The sequence below is a fragment of the Schistocerca cancellata genome, chromosome 6 (assembly GCF_023864275.1).
Source record: "Schistocerca cancellata isolate TAMUIC-IGC-003103 chromosome 6, iqSchCanc2.1, whole genome shotgun sequence".
NCBI classification, from domain to species: Eukaryota; Metazoa; Arthropoda; class Insecta; order Orthoptera; family Acrididae; genus Schistocerca; species Schistocerca cancellata.
The window spans coordinates 487515940-487535999 of record NC_064631.1 but is presented as its reverse complement, the minus strand read 5'-3'; the positions used below and the strand labels follow the sequence as shown (position 1 = coordinate 487535999).

The 20060-nt window shown below is 42.9% G+C and overlaps 1 protein-coding gene across 2 annotated transcripts in view; it reads left to right on the top strand.

Annotated features, from left to right (window-relative positions):
• LOC126190873 (vacuolar protein sorting-associated protein 52 homolog) overlaps positions 1-20060 on the top strand; it is a 130173-nt gene that overhangs the window by 103192 nt on the left and 6921 nt on the right. For both annotated transcript variants that reach the window (XM_049931472.1, XM_049931473.1), the window contains exon 11: positions 8606-8783. In XM_049931472.1, coding sequence (XP_049787429.1) covers positions 8606-8783 — 178 coding nt within the window. The remainder of the gene's footprint in view (positions 1-8605; positions 8784-20060) is intronic.

Here is a 20060-nt window from a genome sequence, read left to right as displayed (position 1 = left end):
GGTCTATTACAGAAGTATGAGCCATGAGGTAAGGGATTGGGAGTAGGGTTTGTGTAAGGCTGGACGAATATATTGTGTAGGTTTGGTGGACTGCAGAATACCACTGTAGGAGGGGTGGGAAGGACAGTGGGCAGGACATTTCTTATTTCAGGGGAACGACAAGAGGTAATTGAAACCCTGGCAGAGAGTGTAATTCAGTTGCTCCAGTGCTGAGCGATACTTAGTTACTAGGGGAAAGCTCCTCTGTGGCTGGACATTGGGACTTTGGGAGGTGTGGGAAACTGGAAAGATAAGGCACGGGAGATTTGTTTTTGTACAAGACTGGGAAGATAATTACAATCAGTGAGACACTCCGTATATTCTGAGAGGGACTGCTCGTCACTGCAGATGCAATGACCACAGGTGGCTAGGCTGTATGGAAGGGATTTCTTGGTGTAGAATGGGTGGCGGCTGTCGAAGTGGAGTTATTGCTGGTGGTTAGTAGGTTTGATATGGATGGAGGTAGCGATGTAGCCATCTTTGAAGTGGAGGTCGACATATAAGAAGGTGCCTTGTTGGGTTGAGTAGGACCAGGTGAAGCAAATGGGGAGAAGTTGTTGAGGTTGTGGAGGAATGTGGATAGGATGCCCTCACCTTTGATCCAGATAGCAAAGATGTCATCAATGAATCTGAACCAGGTTAGGGGTTTAGGATTCTGGGTTTTTAGGAAGTATCTGATACTTCCACCTACAAACCTTGCAACAGTGACCCCATTACAATAATCCAGCAGGATCTGCAGTCAATACTCAAATTCTTAGGCCCATCCCAGAACCTCTCCTCAGAGTCAATTTCTCTGCTCACCCCTACCACTCACTGCACTCCTACCTTCTGCGTGCCCCCACTGAGAGAATCTCTGCTCTCATAGACCAACACCTTCAACCTATTACCCGGAACCTACCATCCTGTATAAAAGATATCAACCATTTCCTCTACCGACTCTCCGCAGTTCCTGTCCCTTTACCACACTGTTGATGCCACCTCCCTGTACATTAACATTCCTATTGAACACTACCTTTCCCAGTGCCCTATGTACACTCCTGGAAATTGAAATAAGAACACTGTGAATTCATTGTCCCAGGAAGGGGAAACTTTATTGACACATTCCTGGGGTCAGATACATCACATGATCACACTGACAGAACCACAGGCACATAGACACAGGCAACAGAGCATGCACAATGTCGGCACTAGTACAGTGTATATCCACCTTTCACAGCAATGCAGGCTGCTATTCTCCCATGGAGAAGATCGTAGAGATGCTGGATGTAGTCCTGTGGAATGGCTTGCCATGCCATTTCCACCTGGCGACTCAGTTGGACCAGCGTTCGTGCTGGACGTGCAGACCGCGTGAGACGACGCTTCATCCAGTCCCAAACATGCTCAATGGGGGACAGATCCGGAGATCTTGCTGGCCAGGGTAGTTGACTTACACCTTCTAGAGCACGTTGGGTGGCACGGGATACAACGCGGACGTGCATTGTCCTGTTGGAACAGCAAGTTCCCTTGCCGGTCTAGGAATGGTAGAACGATGGGTTCGATGACGGTTTGGATGTACCGTGCACTATTCAGTGTCCCCTCGACGATCACTAGTGGTGTACGGCCAGTGTAGGAGATCGCTCCCCACACCATGATGCCGGGTGTTGGCCCTGTGTGCCTCGGTCGTATGCAGTCCTGATTGTGGCGCTCACCTGCACGGCGCCAAACACGCATACGACCATCATTGGCACCAAGGCAGAAGCGACTCTCATCGCTGAAGACGACACGTCTCCATTCGTCCCTCCATTCACGCCTGTCGCGACACCACTGGAGGCGGGCTGCACGATGTTGGGGCGTGAGCGGAAGACGGCCTAACGGTGTGCGGGACCGTAGCCCAGCTTCATGGAGACGGTTGCGAATGGTCCTCGCCGATACCCCAGGAGCAACAGTGTCCCTAATTTGCTGGGAAGTGGCGGTGCGGTCCCCTACGGCACTGCGTAGGATCCTACGGTCTTGGCGTGCATCCGTGCGTCGCTGTGGTCCGGTCCCAGGTCGACGGGCACGTGCACCTTCCGCCGACCACTGGCGACAACATCGATGTACTGTGGAGACCTCACGCCCCACGTGTTGAGCATGCTACCAGTGTTAAAGACTGCGATGGAGCTCCGTATGCCACGGCAAACTGGCTGACACTGACGGCGGCGGTGCACAAATGCTGCGCAGCTAGCGCCATTCGACGGCCAACACCGCGGTTCCTGGTGTGTCCGCTGTGCCGTGCGTGTGATCATTGCTTGTACAGCCCTCTCGCAGTGTCCGGAGCAAGTATGGTGGGTCTGACACACCAGTGTCAATGTGTTCTTTTTTCCATTTCCAGGAGTGTATTCCAAACCAACCCTCTCCTTCCTAGTCACCATGACCAACTATATCCTCACCCACAATTACTTCTCCTTTGAAGGCATTACCTACTAACTAATCTGGGGTATGGCTATGGCACCATCCTATACCAACCTATTCAGGGGCCATTTAGAGGAATCCTACCTAAAAACCCAGAATTCTAAACCCCTCACCTGGTTCACATTCGTTGATGACACCTTTGCTATCTGGATCGAAGGTGAGGACACTCTATCCGTATTCCTCCACAACTTCTCTCCCATTTGCTTCACCTGGTCCTACTTAATCCAACCCAAAAAGCCATCATCCTATATGTTGACATCCACCTCAAAGATGGCTACATCACTACCTCCGTCTGTATCAAACCTATTAACCACCAGCAATACCTCCACTTCGACAGCTGCCACCCTTTCCATACCAAGAAGTCCCTTTCGTACAGCCTATCCGCCCGTGGTCATCGCATCTGCAGTGACGAGCAGTCTCTCTCAGAATATACTGAGAGTCTCACTGAAGCCTTCCCTGACCGTAATCATCCTCCCAACCTTATACAAAAACAAATCTCCTGTGCCTTATCTTTCCAGCCTCCCGCCACGTCCCAAAGTCCCACCGTCTGGCCACAGAGGAGCATTCCCCTCATAACTCAGTATAATATCACCCAGGACTGAAGCAACTGAATTACTCTCTCTGCCAGGATTTCGATTGCCTCTTGTCGTTGTCCTGAAATGAGAAATGTCCTGCCCACTATCCTTCCCACCCCTCCTACTGTGGTATTCCTCTGTCCACCAAACCTACACAATATACTCGTTCAGCCTTACACAACTCCTGTTCTCAATCCCTTACCTTATGGCTCTTACCCCTGTAATAGACCTAGATGCAAGACCTGTCCCATACATCCTCATACCACCATCTACTCCAGTCCGGTCACTAACATCACTTATCCCATCAAAGGCAGGGCTACCTGTGAAACCAAACATGTGATTCACAAGCTAAGCCGCAAACATTGTGCTGCATTCTGTGTAGGCATGACAACCAACAATCCACGTGAATGACCACCGGCAAACTGTCCTTCATTTCAATGACTGTTACACAGCCTGTGCCAGATGTATCCTTCCCACCAACACCAGCTTTTCTGAATTTTGCAGGTGGGAATTTCACCTGCAATACATCATACGTTCCCGTAACCCTCCTGGCCTCAACCTTCGTTAGTCACTGTCCTCATCCATCCAGCCCCCTCCTTGTTTCCATTCCAGCACTACACAGCCGTCATTTATCCACCACACTCAGTCTTTTTATTTCTTTTGTAATGTACTTATTTTTTTCCTTGCAGAAATTGAACTTATTGACTCAACAAACTCCTCATGGCCATGTTCCTCACATAGAATTAAGTCCGTAAAAGACTGAAAAATTTCCTAGGTACTGCTACTTCACCCTCTTGTCAGGTGTAACAGTTTTTCTTTAAATCTCAGCAGATTACTGCAATGGTTATAATTATGGAAAAACAGTGGAAAGTTATCTGTTTAATACAAACATAATACTGATAACAGTGAACTTTCGATTATATGAAATTGGTACAAGTTAACTATCAGTTTGATCTGTGGAATACTTTTCTTTATACGTCATTTTAAACTAGGTGTGCATGTTGCTCAAATTGATAAAGTAAAACACTGTACCCCACGTAAAATTCTTTATTTTGACCACATCGTAACAAACAGAAATTTACTCAAATTTGGTGAAGGTATAAATGGTCCACCATTTCATTTTCATCAGATAAGAAATTTGCAGTTAATTTCAGGTATAGACTCATGTAGATGCTCCATGTGAAGGATGTCCCAAAACAAACTGCAGATGAAAACATGAAGAAAGTGTATGGTTTAGTGTGGATAATTGGTGATTACAAATGTACAAAATGTCTAATGCCATAGCCGTGTAAAAACAAGGGATACGATAATTTTTACCAAGCGTTAGAACTATAATAGAGATTAACGCAAGAAGAGTGCTATAGGTCTGTAGATTACTTATGCCTTGTCTGTCTTACTTTTGAAATAGAATAACTTTGGAAATTATCTTTCTCTGCAAACATTCCATTAATAAGTTTGCAAGTCCTTTTGTATGACTTTCCTTCCAGTTTAACCATTTCTGTCACAATATATACATCACTAAGTGCTTTCCCTTTATTCATTCCTAAAATGGTTTTATATTTGTTACCTGGAATTACCTGTGGAAAGTCATTTTCATTGTTAGGCAGGCAGGCACTCCATCTTCAGGCCACAAGGGGCCCATCGGGACCATCCGACCGCCGTGTCATCCTCAGTGGAGGATGCGAATAGGAGGGGCACGTGGTCAGCACACCGCTCTCCCGGTTGTTATGATGGCTTTCTTTGACCTGAGCCGCTACTATTCGGTCGAGTAGCTCCTCAATTGGCATCACGAGGCTGAGTGCACCCCGAAAAGTGGCAACAGCGCATGGCGGCCGGATGGTCACCCATCTGAGTGCCGGCCACGCCCGACAGTGCTTAACTTCGGTGATCTCACGGGAACCGGTGTATCCACTGTGGCAAGGCCATTGTCATTTTCATTGTTAACTACCTGTTTATTTGATTCCTCTCTAAACTGCACTAATGTTTAAAGAAATTTTTGATTGCTTGAACAACTTTTGTTTAATATAAGTAAAACAGTCCCTTTTTCATAGATTTTTTGCTTTTTTCTGGTATACAAACAGTCTTACATAAGAATAAATTTTTGTAATAGCAAATTATCAATTTTTTATTCATTTTGTGAGTCATCATTGTTGTATTTTATGTTGGGATTACAGTTCCTACTAATGATTATCTGATAAAAGGATTGAAAATTCCTGTTTCCTTTGTGGCAAGTAGCACTCTTCTTCGTAGACCTACCTGGTTAATAGCAGTGCATTGTAAATGAGCCTCTGCTGTTATGGAAGTCAAACTGTTTTCTTTGAAAATTGCCAATACGTTCAAGGAAAATTGAGAGAATTTATTTGTTAATGCAAGGAATTTTTTTTTACCTTTTGTTTAAAAACCCTGTAAAAGACATGGTACATCATTTGGATTTGGACAGAGACATTTGCTTACCTTCTGCTAGGCTTGATGCAGCAGCCTTGTGTTCACCATTCACTCTTAGCTCAGTGCTGTATGGCCACCTGCCACTGATGCTTCTGCATCCCTCACTCCTCCCCCCTCTTACGAGCCCCGAGCCCTGTACACCCACTCGGGGTTTAGTCGTAATTTCAAAGTTCTTTGAGCTTGCATTTAAGGTACTCACGTTCAGGAAAAGAAACCATATTGGTGCGTTTGCTCGTGGGGATTACAAAGTGAGGATTGCCAGAGAACAAGAGAAAGTAGCTCCAGTAGCCCCAGACCCTCCTTCAAGGAGAAGGAAAATGCAGAGGTAAAGAAGATTAATAAACCACTTAGTGTCTGCTCTGACAGCAGCTTGGAACAGAAGAGAGAGATATTTTTTGCCTGCAGCTCTAAAAGCGCTCAGTGTCACAAGTCAGGTGATCCTGTGGCACGATTTGATTGCGGGGCAGGTGGGATGATAATGATTCAGCCTATTCCAGTATGAACAGGTTATTTGTTGTTGCATCAACAGAAAGTTGATGAATGGAGAGGCAGCCTCTTTGTAAAATTTAATAATTAAAGTTTCTCATGTTCGCGGTCTGGGGGCACCTTGTACATCTCCTCCCCTCTCCCTGCAAGAATTCACCATAGATTAATTTGGCACCCTCAGGAAGCATTAATCTAAGGGTAACAATATTTTAATTTCATTTAACAATTTAAATCTTGGTACGCAAGTACAGTTGTTACATCACTCTTAAGTGACAATAGTTGGCAACATAGGACTGTAACCACAGTGGCATTTTGAAGGTAACTGAATGAAGCTGATTTCAGAGACAACATCAAGGAGCACAAGCATCTGAAATACTTGGACAACAAGGATTAGATCATAACTGGAAAGTAATCAATATATGTCTACAGGTCAGCTTTTTTAAGATTAAGAGAAAAAAAGAATGATTGACTTTTAGAACTATTAGAAGAGAGAACAGACCCAGTGTGATTTGTAAAAGAGTAGGGACTGCGTGATGTTGGAAAGGCCTCCTTGTCGTATTGCAGTCGGTCTTTTTAAGATGACATGAGCATGCAGTGTCCAACCACTAGGGTGGCACTGTTTGGTTGCCAGCCTGATGATAATGCAGATTGAAATAATAGAGCAGAATTTTGAAACAAAACAATTTGTCTTAATTGTAGTCAGGGAGCAATGAAACATTGTAAATGAAATTTATTTAAAGATTGAGTGCCACCAATTACATCCTCCAAGTACTTTGCAACTATTTAACTGACCAAGGAAAAGTTACAAAACTAAAAATATATTAATGTGTGGAGGGCACCAAGTCAACTACTTGATTAAATGTTGCTGAGCATAACCAGAATTACATGTAGGATTAAATAGATTTAACTAACGAAAGAATAAAATGACACAACTGCAAAATTGACTCTTCTTATTGCATTAATGCATCTTATAAACAAATAATAACCCATTTAGAGTCATCTGAAGAATGCTTTCTTTGGTTCAGATTTATATAATCACAACAGCAGAATAGTTAAGTTCAGTTAAACTAAGTAGAAAGATTGTAAAAAAAACATATAACAATAAAATGTCAAATGAACAAATAAGCACAATAATAAAAGACTATTATTTGAAACAGTCACAAAAGTAATCAATTCATAAGACAAATACAAAATAATAGTTTTAATTAAGGAAAACAGTCATAGATACGATTATAAAATTACAGTTCATGACAGTAGAAAAAGAAAAATTGTCATTAACACTGCACTTCACATTGTTTAATCCACCTGAACTAGGAAGCAACACATGATCAGCTACAGTAGATGTACTCTTTCTGCTACATAAGAGACAGCATATGTGGGACACGGCCGACACAGTACCTTGGTTGACAGCAGATTGGTAAACAGATAACACGGCACAACATGATAGTAATTTGTAAAGTGAATTTCAATTTCCGTTGGTAGTTTCTCTGACACAATTGTTCAGTCACTATTTTCTCAGATTTGCAACTCATTTAATATCCATAATAATTAACAGTTTCCTTTGTGATATCGCTAAGTGTTAACCCTGGAAGTGTACACCCAGGTCACTCTGACCCTGGAGTTTTTTCTTTGTTACTGTGCATGTTCCACTGCACATACCCGGTCCACTGCCATCTTTATAAATTGAGCATTGAGTGAGACTCTGTAGAGGATGGACATTCGAAGTTGTGAGGCATTGTTGTTTAATTTATTTGACAGATTGACAGAAATATTTTTTGAATGATCTCTGTGACCTGTGTAACTGTTCTGTCACTGAGTGTGAAGTACATTTGTGTAAAAGTGGTACATTTCACTAAAGGAAGAGGCTATACGGGGAGCATTACTAGAAGAACTCAAATCATGAAAGTGGTGTAAGTGACTTTTGCAGCATTTATGGACAGTGATGAAACTGATGAGTCCACAGAATCTCTGAACAGCAGTGAAAAAAATAGTTGTCCACCATAAGAATGGTCAAGTTTACAGCACAGCTGGCCCTAATAGACAACACCTGCCAGTTGCGAATAACATTGTAGTCCATATTCCAAGGGTGTAGAATTATGACTGAATGAACTTATGAATAACTGCGAACACCTCAAAATATTTGTATAATATTTGAATTTTATTAAAGAATAGAATTTTCATTTAATTAAACTGCAAATAAAGTCTTCAGATCTGAATCATTTCAGAGTTTTATAATTAAAAGCTTCCATGACAGTTTTTACTTAATCTCAAATTTTGGTTGCATTAATACTAATTGTGATAGAAAAAATACATGACAGAGGTGAAATAAAATTCATTTAGTATATGAAAAACCAATTTCATTATAAAATATTCTATATTCCAGCAATTACGCCAGCAAATAATTGAAGGGAAGGGAAGCATAATAGCTGGCAGGAATCCACCTGCATTGTTATATGTGCATTATTTTTGGTCCTATATGATAGTGTCACAACTGTTAATTTCTTCATTTAAGTTTTTTTAACAGACTTGTGTGTGTTTTTAAGAGTTTTATCAAAATCTGTAAATTATCATGACTATCGCTAAATAATGAACTTGTTACTTTGAAAGATTAATGTAATGTGTTATTTTAGGAGAGAACAAAGGATAATTCTAAGGAAGCAGAAACCTTTCGAGAACAGCTAAATACCAGAAGTGCTGAATACGTGGAAGAAATACTGTCACCACATTTTGGAGGAATAATTCAATTTGTGAAAGAAGGAGAAGTGCTTCTAGAAAAGGGACAAGCAGAGGATTTGAAGAAACAAGAAAGTATGTTAGCAGTTAGTTATTTACATATTATGTAGATCATAATTGTGACCTCTAGTTATGACATGGCACAAGACAGTTTTATAATTACAGTCCACTTTCCTAATGGAAACTGTGACAACATGTCGCCATGTAAATGATTTCTCAAGCATGCAGTGATTTAAATTATATTCTCTCTCTCTCTCTCTCTCTCTCTCTCTCTCTCTCTCTCTCTCTCACTCACTTTCTCTTTCTCTCCCTCCCTCCTCCCCTCTCCCCCCCAATCCCTCCCCTCTCCCCCCCCCAATCCCTCCCCTCCCTTTAAAACACACACACACACACACACACACAAAATACTATTACACACCCCATAAATTCTTCTATAGAGCAGGTGGTATTATCAAGCCCATATGATTTTAGCTTGTGTTTAGAGTTAATTTTAATATCCATTAAATTCTCTATGTCACTGGGTGGTTCGTTAAAGGTATTTTATGGCTGAATCCTTCATTCCTTTCTGTGAGTGGTGGGTAGTCTAAATCTTTTCTCCTCCTAGTATTACATTGAGGAATATTATTGTTGTTTTCTAAGAGTGATTGATTGCTGAAAACAAAATCCATAAGGGAGTAAATGTGCTGTAAGGCCTAACAGATCAAAGGGCTGTTTACAAGAGGTTCTAGAGTGGACACCAAGTATATCCATACTACACACTTCTGAACAACAGACACTTCGTTTCTCAATGACAAATTATCCCAGAGTAGGAAGAAATAATGTTAGTGAATGGAAATAGGAAAAGCGAGCAAACTTTCTGGTATTTTTATCCAAAATTTGTCATTACCTGTAACACAAGAGTAGCAGAGTTTAGGCATTCGATATGACTTCCAGTAAAAAGTTCTTATCACTGTTAACAGCTAAGGATTTAGAACATTCTGTTTCCTTTGTTGAGTTACCCTTCCAAGTATTTTTTATAATGACATATGTGGGCCTTATGCAGTACTGAATTGCATGTGCTGTGCTTTGTCTGAAGTCAATGACGGTCCATTTGCACAGCACCAGTTAGATATTTTTAAGAAAACATTATTTACATTTTCGAATGCTGAAAATATTCCTTTTGATTATAATACTTAGACTGTAAGCAAGGAAAACTATTTCTGCTTCATACATACACACATCAAAAAATGTTTTGCATCACCCTGGTTCCCAAAACTCCTGAAGGTAGACGTTGACTGTGGATATTGTATCACAGACACAGTCCCTTTGACTGTTCAGAGATGTCACTAAACCGGCCCAAAGACGTAAACAACCACGCATGAGTATCGCCTATTAGACGGAGGGGGTCCAAAAGCCGATAGTTCCAGTCATTCCACCAGGAAAGAGGTACACGGCTCGCGTTGTCTGTAATTCAACCATGCCTAGACGGTCAATACTGCAGTTGGATCGCATCCACATTGTTACTTTGTGCCAGGAAGGGCTCTCAACAAGGAAAGTGTCCAGGTGTCTCGGAATGAACCAAAGCAATGTTGTTCAGACATGGAGGAGATACAAAGAGACAGGAACTGTCGATGACACGCTTCGCTCAGGCTGCGCAAGGGCTACTACTGCAGTGGATGACTGCCACCTACAGATTGGGGCTTGGAAGAACCCTGACAGCAACACCACCATGTTGAATAATGCTTTTTGTGCAGCCACAGGACGTCATGTTACAACTCAAACTGTGCACAATAGGCTGCATGATGCGCTACATCACTCCCAACGTCTATGGTGAGGTCAATTTATGCTACCACAACACCATGCAGCGCGGTACAGATGGGCCCAACAACATGCCGAATGGACCGCTCACAATTGGCATCACGTTCTCTTCACCAATGAGTGTCGCATATGCCTTCAACCAGACAATTTCCAGCAAGGAGGAGGTTCCCTGCTGTTTTGGGGTGGCATTATGTGGGGCCGCCATATGCCGCTGGCGGTCATGGAAGGCGCCGTAACGGCTGTACGATATGTGAATGCCATTCTCCAACTGATTGTGCAACCAAAAGACTTTCTTCAGGATAACGATATCACTTGACTAGAGTGGCCAGTATGTTCTCTAGACATGAGCCCTATCGAACGTGCCCGGGATACATTGAAAAGGGCTGTTTATGGACAACATGACCCACCAACCATTATGAGGGATATATGCCTAATCGCTGTTGAGGAGTGGGACAATCTGGACCAACAGTGCCTTGATGAACTTGTGGATAATATGCCATGACGAATACAGGTATGCATCCATGCAAGAGGATGTGCTACTGGGTATTAGAGGTACCGGTGTGTACAGCAGTCTGGACCACCACCTCTGAAGGTCTCACTGTATGGTGGTATAACATTCAATGTGTGGTTTTCATGAGCAATAAAAAGGGCGGAAATGATGTTATGTTGATCTCTATTCCAATTTTCTGTACAGATTCCGGAACTCTAGGAACCGAGGTGATGCAAAACTTTTTTTTGACGTATATGGTGGGAGATCATTTACATATCAGAACAAGACAAGACCCGATATTGACCTCTATGGCACATTTGTAGTGATTATTCCACATTCTGAAAGTGATGTTTCATTGTGTACACTCCCTGAGCAAAGTAATGCAACAGTTCACAGCATTTTAGTTTGACAGGATGAAAATCAGTGACCAGCAAGCTCTTTGGTAGTATTCGACATAAGGAACTATGGGAAAAATTTTAAACTGATTCAAAATTTTGCACTCTGAAGAAGTATTTGCCAAATATGTGGATTAAGGAGAGAAAAGACCCACAGTGGCTTGATAGCAAAATTCAGAAAATGCTGAGGGAGCAAAGATTATTACACTTTCTGTTCAAACCAGAAGAAACTAAGCGGATTGAAGGTTTCTATCTAGTCACTTGTCGACCTGTTTGATTTGGCAATGGAAGATAGCAAAAGGAAAGCGTTTAAGAATCATTCCCAGAGGAGTATAGTACAGACATAATGTTGTTTGACCATTACACAGACTCCCATATGGAGGACATAGTAATAGGAATCCTGGGCATAGAAGTGCTAGTCAAAGAATTGAAGTTGACGGGTCTGGATGATATCCCAATTTTGTTTTACAGAGAGTGCTGTACAGCATTGGCCCCTTAATTAGCTTGCATTTGTCATGAATCTCTCGCCCAGTGCAAAGTCCCAGTTTGCTGGAAAAACTGCAGGTGACTCCTTTACATAAGAAGAGTGAAAGAATGGACTCGGAAAATTACAGACGCTTAGCCTCAACATCGGTATGTTGCACAATTGTTGAACATACTGTACAATAACAAATTTTCGTGAAACTCAAAAGCTTCTGTCCACATATCAGCACAGTCTCTCTCTCTCTCTCTCTCTCTCTCTCTCTCTCTCTCTCTCTCTCTCTCTCTGGGTGAGCAGCAGCCTGTGACCATTCGCTGCTGCCCTAGTAATGTCACTGAGTGACTGCAGAAGGATACAGCTTGACTTAGTCAGAATCTCTGTTTGGTGTCATGAATGGCAGCTAGCTCTAAATGTAGAAAATGCAGATTAGTAGGAAACAATCCTATAATGTTCAGATATGGTATTGGTGGTGTGCTGCTTGACACAGTCATGTTGATTAATCTTTTCCCATCCAGTGGTGAGTGATGATCGACATTGCAAATTGTTTTCCACTCCATTGTTGAGCCTCTTTTGACATGATTTTTGGTAGCTCTCACTTTCTCCATTCTCGAATCTGACTGTACTTGCCATCAATGCTGCATAGTACTATGATCGAAGGAAACCTGTATTAACTCAGTGTCGAACTATAGTAGTTGCGTCGAGAGAGAGGTTGTAAGTAGAACATTCAAGTTGTTAGGCGAGAAACGGCTAGTTCTTCACGCACAGTTCTTTCTGAGGAGGAGACCGTAGAGCTTTTAGAGGAATGTGTAAGTAAAAGTGAGGGTGACAATTTTAGTGATGATGATTTTGATGATTCATTTCTAAACAATTTGAGTGAAATGTTGATAGAAACAGTCCATCCTGAAGAGTTTCAAAGACATCACAAAGTGAAAAGCTTTGTATTGTAATGCTTATGTAAATATATTTTAATGAAAGTGCACTTTTTGTTTTAGTGTGTATGATAATTGTTGGTTGGTGGCCTCATTGTTTCCACAGAGAGATTCGTGCAATTCTCTGTGGTGCACTTGCCACCCAGGCATTGGCGATTTAAATAAGAGAGCTCAGAGACACCCTGTGTCTATATTACAGAGTGCAAAGGATTAAATATCTAGACATAACACTGCAAAGCCAAATGGTCAAGTTCAGTTTATTGGGAGAATTTTAAGTAAGTGTAGCTCATCTATAATGGAGACAGCACATAGAAAAGTAGTGCAACCCATTCTTGAGTACAGCTCGAGTATTTGAAATACCTATGAGGTCAGGTCAGATAAAAGGAAAAATGCAGAGGTGTGCTGCTTGATTTGTTATTGGTAGGTTCAGTCAACACATTAGTATTACGGAGATGCTTCGTGATCTCAAATGGGATCTCTGGAGGGAAGACAACATTCTTTTCACAAAACACAGTTGTGAAAATTTAGAGATCAGGATTGCAGCTGTCTGCAGAATGATTCTACTGCTACCAACATACATTTTGTGTAAGCACAACACAGACAAAATAAGAGAAATTAGGGATCATGTAGAGGCATTTAGACAACCATTTTTCTCTGATATTTTAAACATAGCTGCACAACAGCAACGGTTCCACGTAATAAAATTATAAACAGCCGACCAGTTTGTTTATCCATTGCAACTGGTCGGCTGTTTATAATTTCATTTTCTCTGCTGTATGTGCAAGTGGAACAGGAAAGGAAATGACTAGTAGTGGTACAAAGTACCCTCCACCATGCACCATATGGTGGTTTGCAGAGTATATATGTAGATGTAGGTAAAATTTTGCTTATCTAAGAGAACATTGTTTCTAATCAAATGCTTTTGAAAAGTCACAGAAAATACCAGTCGTCAGTATTTTGCCATTTAATAATCTGATTGTGAACTTAAAAATAACATCTTGATGCAATAATTTACTAACAGCCGTACATATTGTAGAAATTTATTTTATTTTGTGAACTTCTATGTGCTACTAGTTTCGGCATTACATTGATGCCATCTTCAGGCCCCACTCATCATAGTCATAAAATCGCTATACGCAGAAGGACCCATATAACTGGATCCGTGAATCAAATCGTCATGCAACAGCTCTTGGTGGCCAAGCGACACAGACTGAGTCTGTGTCACGAGTGGGGCCTGAAGATGGCATCAATGTAATGCCGAAACTAGTAGCACATAGAAGTTCATAAAATAAAATAAATTTCTACAATACATATGGCTGTTGGTAAATTATTGCATCAAGAAGTTCATGCCAGGCATCGTCCCACGAGATCCATAACGGATCAACAAAGATTAAAAATAACATGTTGTGTCACAGTCTGTAAAGAAAAAGTGGACAAACATTAAGCCATATTGTCACTTATGTCAAGAGTTTTGCCCTATCTTTGTTTCTCCAATTACCTTCATCACAAAGGTTGTGTACACCCCAGGACAACCGGGAAAAATCTGGGAATTTTTTTGTCTGGGAGAAAACCAGCAAAAAGCCAGGAATTTTTCAGTGTTCTAGTTTTTAGTTAACTTTTTGTAATTTTGGCTGGTAAGAAATGATACTCCAACAGGTGTCAACAGCAAAACGTGTCAAAGGCTTTAGGTCGAAGACTGTGCAGTACTTCATAATAACAAACTGCTTGCGATGAGGGTGACGTCACAACTGTTTGCATTAGGTTCATTTGAGCACTTTCCAGTGAGCTCACACGCATGCGTAGTTGAGTCGCATCGGAGCTGTACCTTCGGGAGAAGGTCATAAAAATTGAAGTGTCACTCCTAGCGATTTTGCTGTTTCCTCTTCATTTCAAGCTCTCACATCAAATGAAAATAAAACAGATTTCTGTGGCTGGGAGCTATCAAGCATATTAAAATACCTTCACATAATTATTAATTATGGAAGGCTAAAATTGTTATTAGTTTGTTTTCTGATATTACTTCATTTCCAAGTTTTTGGCTGTAAGTGTTAAGCTCCTTCAGAATAATGAAGTTATTTTTGTCAGTTTGCTAAAGAAATTGGAGTTTTATTAATCTTTTCCACAGAGGCAGTCAATTTATTTAAAACGAACTGTTTCAGGCCAAACTGTTAGATAGTTTTAACTGTTCACTGAATTTCAAGTGCACATTTTCATCTTCTGACACGTATGGCATTATGCCATAATAAAGAACCTAACATGAGATAATACAATAGAGGTATTCAAAGAAAATTTACATCCTGAAAACCGCACTGAAAAACTTAATATCAGGGTGGGGCCTACTTCATTGTGAATCTGGGCATACGAATGTGCACTTTAAGCCGAATTATGCATTTTAGTATGGTTTACAAAATTCTGACGCTCTTGGAGTAGCCTCTGATGGCCTGTTTCTTTTTCCTAGACCTCTCCACTCCTTTCCCTTGACCCCACTTCCTTCGCCTCAACCTTCAATCCTTATGCCTGAAGAAGAAGCCATGTGCTCCGAAAGATTGCCTAATTACAACCTTCTTCTATGTGTGTGTTCTGCCACCGCTTGGAGAGTAGATTGATTGTTTTCATTGTTGTATGGTGCATTACAGTAGATAATTTCTAGCTGGAATTTTCTGCATGTTGTACTGGCTTATTTTGCATGATGTAGTTTCACACAATTTTTATGTAAAGCCAGCCATTGTGGCCGATTGCTTCTAGATGCTTCAGTCCAGAACCACGATGCTGCTATGGTCGCAGGTTCGAATCCTGCCTCAGGCATGGATGTGTGTTATGTCCTTAGGTTAGTTAAGTTTAAGTAGTTCTCAGTCTATGGGACTGATGACCTCAGTAAGTTCCATAGTGCTCAGAGCCATTTGAAGCATTTTATGTAAATATAAAATATAAACTGGTCCACCAAAACACACACACACACACACACACACACACACACACACACACACACACACACACACAGGTATATACAGACTCCAAAATATGGCTGTGTATAACAGGGCATACAATATTTGTTCCGATCTGCTGTAATTACACATAACTTTTCATGAAAAAATGGATGACATAGTTCAAGCCAAAATGTGAAGCAGCATAATATGAAAGTTTCTGACATAAATTTATCTAATGGTTATGACTCTAACCAAGAACTCACACTTTCTCACTCGTACCAAATACTATCATTTTGTTTGTGATTTCTGTTTCAGCAATACCACATTCTACACATGCATACAAACTAACAGAAAATTATTTTGTGATGATAAAGTGTAACAAAAATGGGGAGAGGATAAAACATTACAGTGGCTCTTTGTGTATCTGTGTGATAATATACTGTGCAATAGTGTAGAAATATAACAATATGGCAACTAGACACAAGCACATTGAATGAACAGTTTATGTTTATATATTCATAACTAGTAGGAGATCTGTTATAACGTCAAGTTGAACACATATATTTCAAAACGACACAACACATATAAGTCACTGAGCAAGTTTACAAAGCAAGACATGTGAATACAGTAACATTCGAATGAGCACTGAGTCCAAGGTCCAAGTCTAGCGGCCACTGGCTGGCTGGCCGCTTAGGTGGCGCGGCTGCTGCATGGCTGGCAGACAGCGCTGCATGTAGAGAACGCGCGTAATTGCGCGGCAGCACTTTGAATGATCGGCGAGTCGCAACACTTTTCCCCCCTTTGAAATTTTTTCACTGGTATTGATGGAGGTGGCCTGTAGACTGCTAACGTCCATAGGCGTTGTTTGACTGGCCGTAAAGTCTTGAGGTGGAGGCTTCCCGTATGCCAGAAGTGTCCCAAATGATAACGGGTCGAGATGACAGGAGACGTAGGGGTTGAATCTGCTAGGGCCCTGTGCACCAATCTGCCTGTTGTGGCAAGTCCAGTTGATATAACATGAGACATGGGCGATGTGTCGGCAACTGTAGGAGAGGGAGGCAAGTAGATTGGCTCTGACAGATGACGGTCAACCGGTTCCTGCATGGGCATGTCTCCTGGTGGTGTCCGTTCTTGTACTGGCACCGAGATGACGGTGAAAGGGCTGCGTTGTGAGTAATGAGAGACACCAAGATCCCGAGTGTCAGGTAGAGCTGAAGGTGGTGTAGCGGCATTTGGAACAGGCGTTGCCGGCACACGAGGCCGAAGCTGGTCTGAATGACGCACCGCAACACCTGTATCCGTCTGGATTTCATACAGGCATCGGCCACGGTGTCGTAAGATGCGGCCCAGACTCCATTTTGGCCGCCTGCCATATCCCCGTACCCAGACGAGGTCATCGATGGTGAACTGGCCAAGCGAAGGCACCCGCGGCCGTGAGGTGGAAGGCCGCAGAAGATGAAGTAGCGTGCGGGGCTGTCGGCCATGTAAGAGCTCAGCCGGGCTGTGGTTGCCCATGGGGGGGAAACAGTAAGAAGCCAGAAACTGGAGAAGCACTTCATCAGCAGCAGAAGAAATCAGGAGTTTCCGCATGTGAGCCATAAATGTGCGGACCAGTCGTTCAGCCTCACCGTTTGATTGTGGATGGAACGGAGGGGCCGTGACACGCATAATGCCGTGACGAGCACAAAAATCCACAAATTCGGAAGAGGCAAATTGCGGACCATTATCAGTAACAAGAGTAGAGGGAAGGCCTTCCAAAGAAAAAATGCAGGCGAGAGCATTTGTGGTCGCCGCGGTGGTAGGCGACGTGCAACGGACAGTGAAAGGAAAGTTAGAGTAGGCGTCAATTACGAGAAGCCAATAAGTACCTAAAAAAGGTCCCGCTAAGTCAGCATGAATGCGCTCCCAGGGCGTCTCAGGCGAAGGCCACGGTGACAAAGATGACTTCGGGGCGGCGGCCTGTGATGCACAGGGGCCGCAGGCAGCAACCATGTGTGCTGTTTCAGAGTCGATGCCAGGCCAGTACACATGACGGCGCGCCAGAGATTTTGTGCGAGACACACCCCAGTGCCCTTGGTGAAGGAGGTGCAAGACCAAAGCACGCAAAGACGCAGGTACCACAACACGCGGCGAAGCATTGTCGGTGGAAAGGAGGATAACACCATCCCTAGCCGTGAGGTGGTAGCGCAAAGCATAGTAGTTCTGCAACGGGTCAGAAGTCTTAGCGGACGGACGATCTGGCCAACCCTTCTGAATACAGCGTAAAACCTGGGAGAGGGTAGGATCAGAACCCGTAGCTGCCGCCAGCCAGTCCCCTGTGATGGGGAATCCATCCACAACCCGCTGCTCGGCAACATCCAGATGGAAACACAAAAGTTTGTCCTTATTGAATGCCAGATAAGGACCCATGGGAAGACGAGACGGTGCATCAGCATTTGCATGTTGAGCTGTCGGCCGGAAATGAATCTCATAATTGAAACGAGACAAGTAAAGAGTCCAAGGCTGGAGGCGGTGCACAGCCGTGTCGGGAAGTGACGATGATGGATGAAACAAGGAAACAAGCGGTTTGTGATGCGTAACAAGATGAAATTTGGATCCATAGATAAAAACACCAAACTTATGAAGAGCATAAATAATGGCCAAAGCTTCTTTTTCAATTTGAGAATACTTTTGTTGGGCATCTGTGAGCGTTTTGGAGGCATAAGCAATGGGTTGTTTAGAGCCGTCTGAGAAACGGTGCGCAAGAACAGCACCGACCCCGTATTGAGAGGCGTCCGTGGCAAGAACAAGATGTTGGCCAGGTCGATAAGTAGCCAGGCGCGGGGCCTGTTCAGAATAGTCTTCAATTTCCGGAAAGCCACCTCGCATGACGCGGACCAGAGAAAAGGCACGTTTTTATGCAACAGGCGATGCAACGGCTGAGCCACTGAAGCAGCAGACGGTAAAAACTTGTGATAGTATGCTATTTTCCCCAAGAAGGCCTGCAGTTCCTTAACAGATGTAGGGCGAGGAAGGGCATTGATCGCAGCGACAGTTTGCTGAAGCGGACGAATACCATCCCGAGAGAGTTGAAAACCCAAGTATGTCATAGATGCCTGAAAAAAATGTGATTTCTGAAGATTACACTTAAGACCGGCAGTCTGTAAGACATGAAAAAGTGTGCGGAGGTTCTGAAGATGTTCTTCAGTGGTGGAGCCAGTGACAACAATGTCGTCCATGTAATTTATACACCCAGGGACAGGGAGCAACAATTGTTCCAAGAATCGCTGAAAGAGAGCAGGGGCGCTGGCAACCCTGAATGGCAATCGTTGGTATTGATAGAGGCTGAAAGGCATGTTAAGACCAGAAACTGCCGGGAAGCAGCATCGAGAAGAAGTTGATGATAAGCTTCTGACAGGTCAATTTTAGAAAAATACTGGCCTCCCGCAAGTTTAGTGAACAATTCTTCAGGTCGGGCATAGGGTAAGTGTCGATGAGGCATTGCGCATTTACAGTGGCTTTAAAATCGCCACAGAGACGAATATCACCATTGGGCTTAGCAATGACAACGACAGGAGAGGACCACTCACTTGAAGTGACAGGAAGCAAGACCCCTGAAGTAGTGAGACGATCCAGCTCCTGTTTTACCCGATCACGAAGGGCCACAGGAATGGGCTGAGCCCGAAAAAACTTAGGCCAAGCACAGTGGGTTTGAGCGTGATATGAGCTTCAAAGTCGTTTGCACAGCCTAACCCAGTAGAAAAAAGGGACGAAAATGTCGTCGACAAGTAATCCAATTGAGTATAAGGAATAGCGTCAGAGACGATATTGACAGAGTCATCTATGGAGAACCCAGAAACACAAAAGGCATCGAAACCAAATAGATTCTCTGTGTTTCTCTGGTCGACCACAAATATGGGAACAGTGCAAACGACGGATTTGTAAGATACCTCAGCATTAAATTGTCCCAAGAGAGAAATCTTCTGTTTATTGTACATCCGTAATTGCTGAGTGACAGGTGATAGGAGTGCAGAACCCAACTGAAGATACATCTGAGAATTAATTATGGTGGCAGCAGAACCGGTATCCACCTGCATGCAAACATCCTGACCAAGGATTTGGACAGTGAGGAATAACTTCCCTGAAAGGGAAGAAGTGCAATTGACAGACAACACAGAATCAGAATCGGCTTCATATTCATGAACATCATGTATGCGGTCGGATTTGCAAACGGAAGACACATGACCTTTCTTTTTGCAATTGTGACACACAGCCGAACGTTGGGGACAATCCTCGTGTGAATGTTTCGTAAAACACCGCGGACATGAAGGAAGTTGCCGGGGGTTTTGCTGCA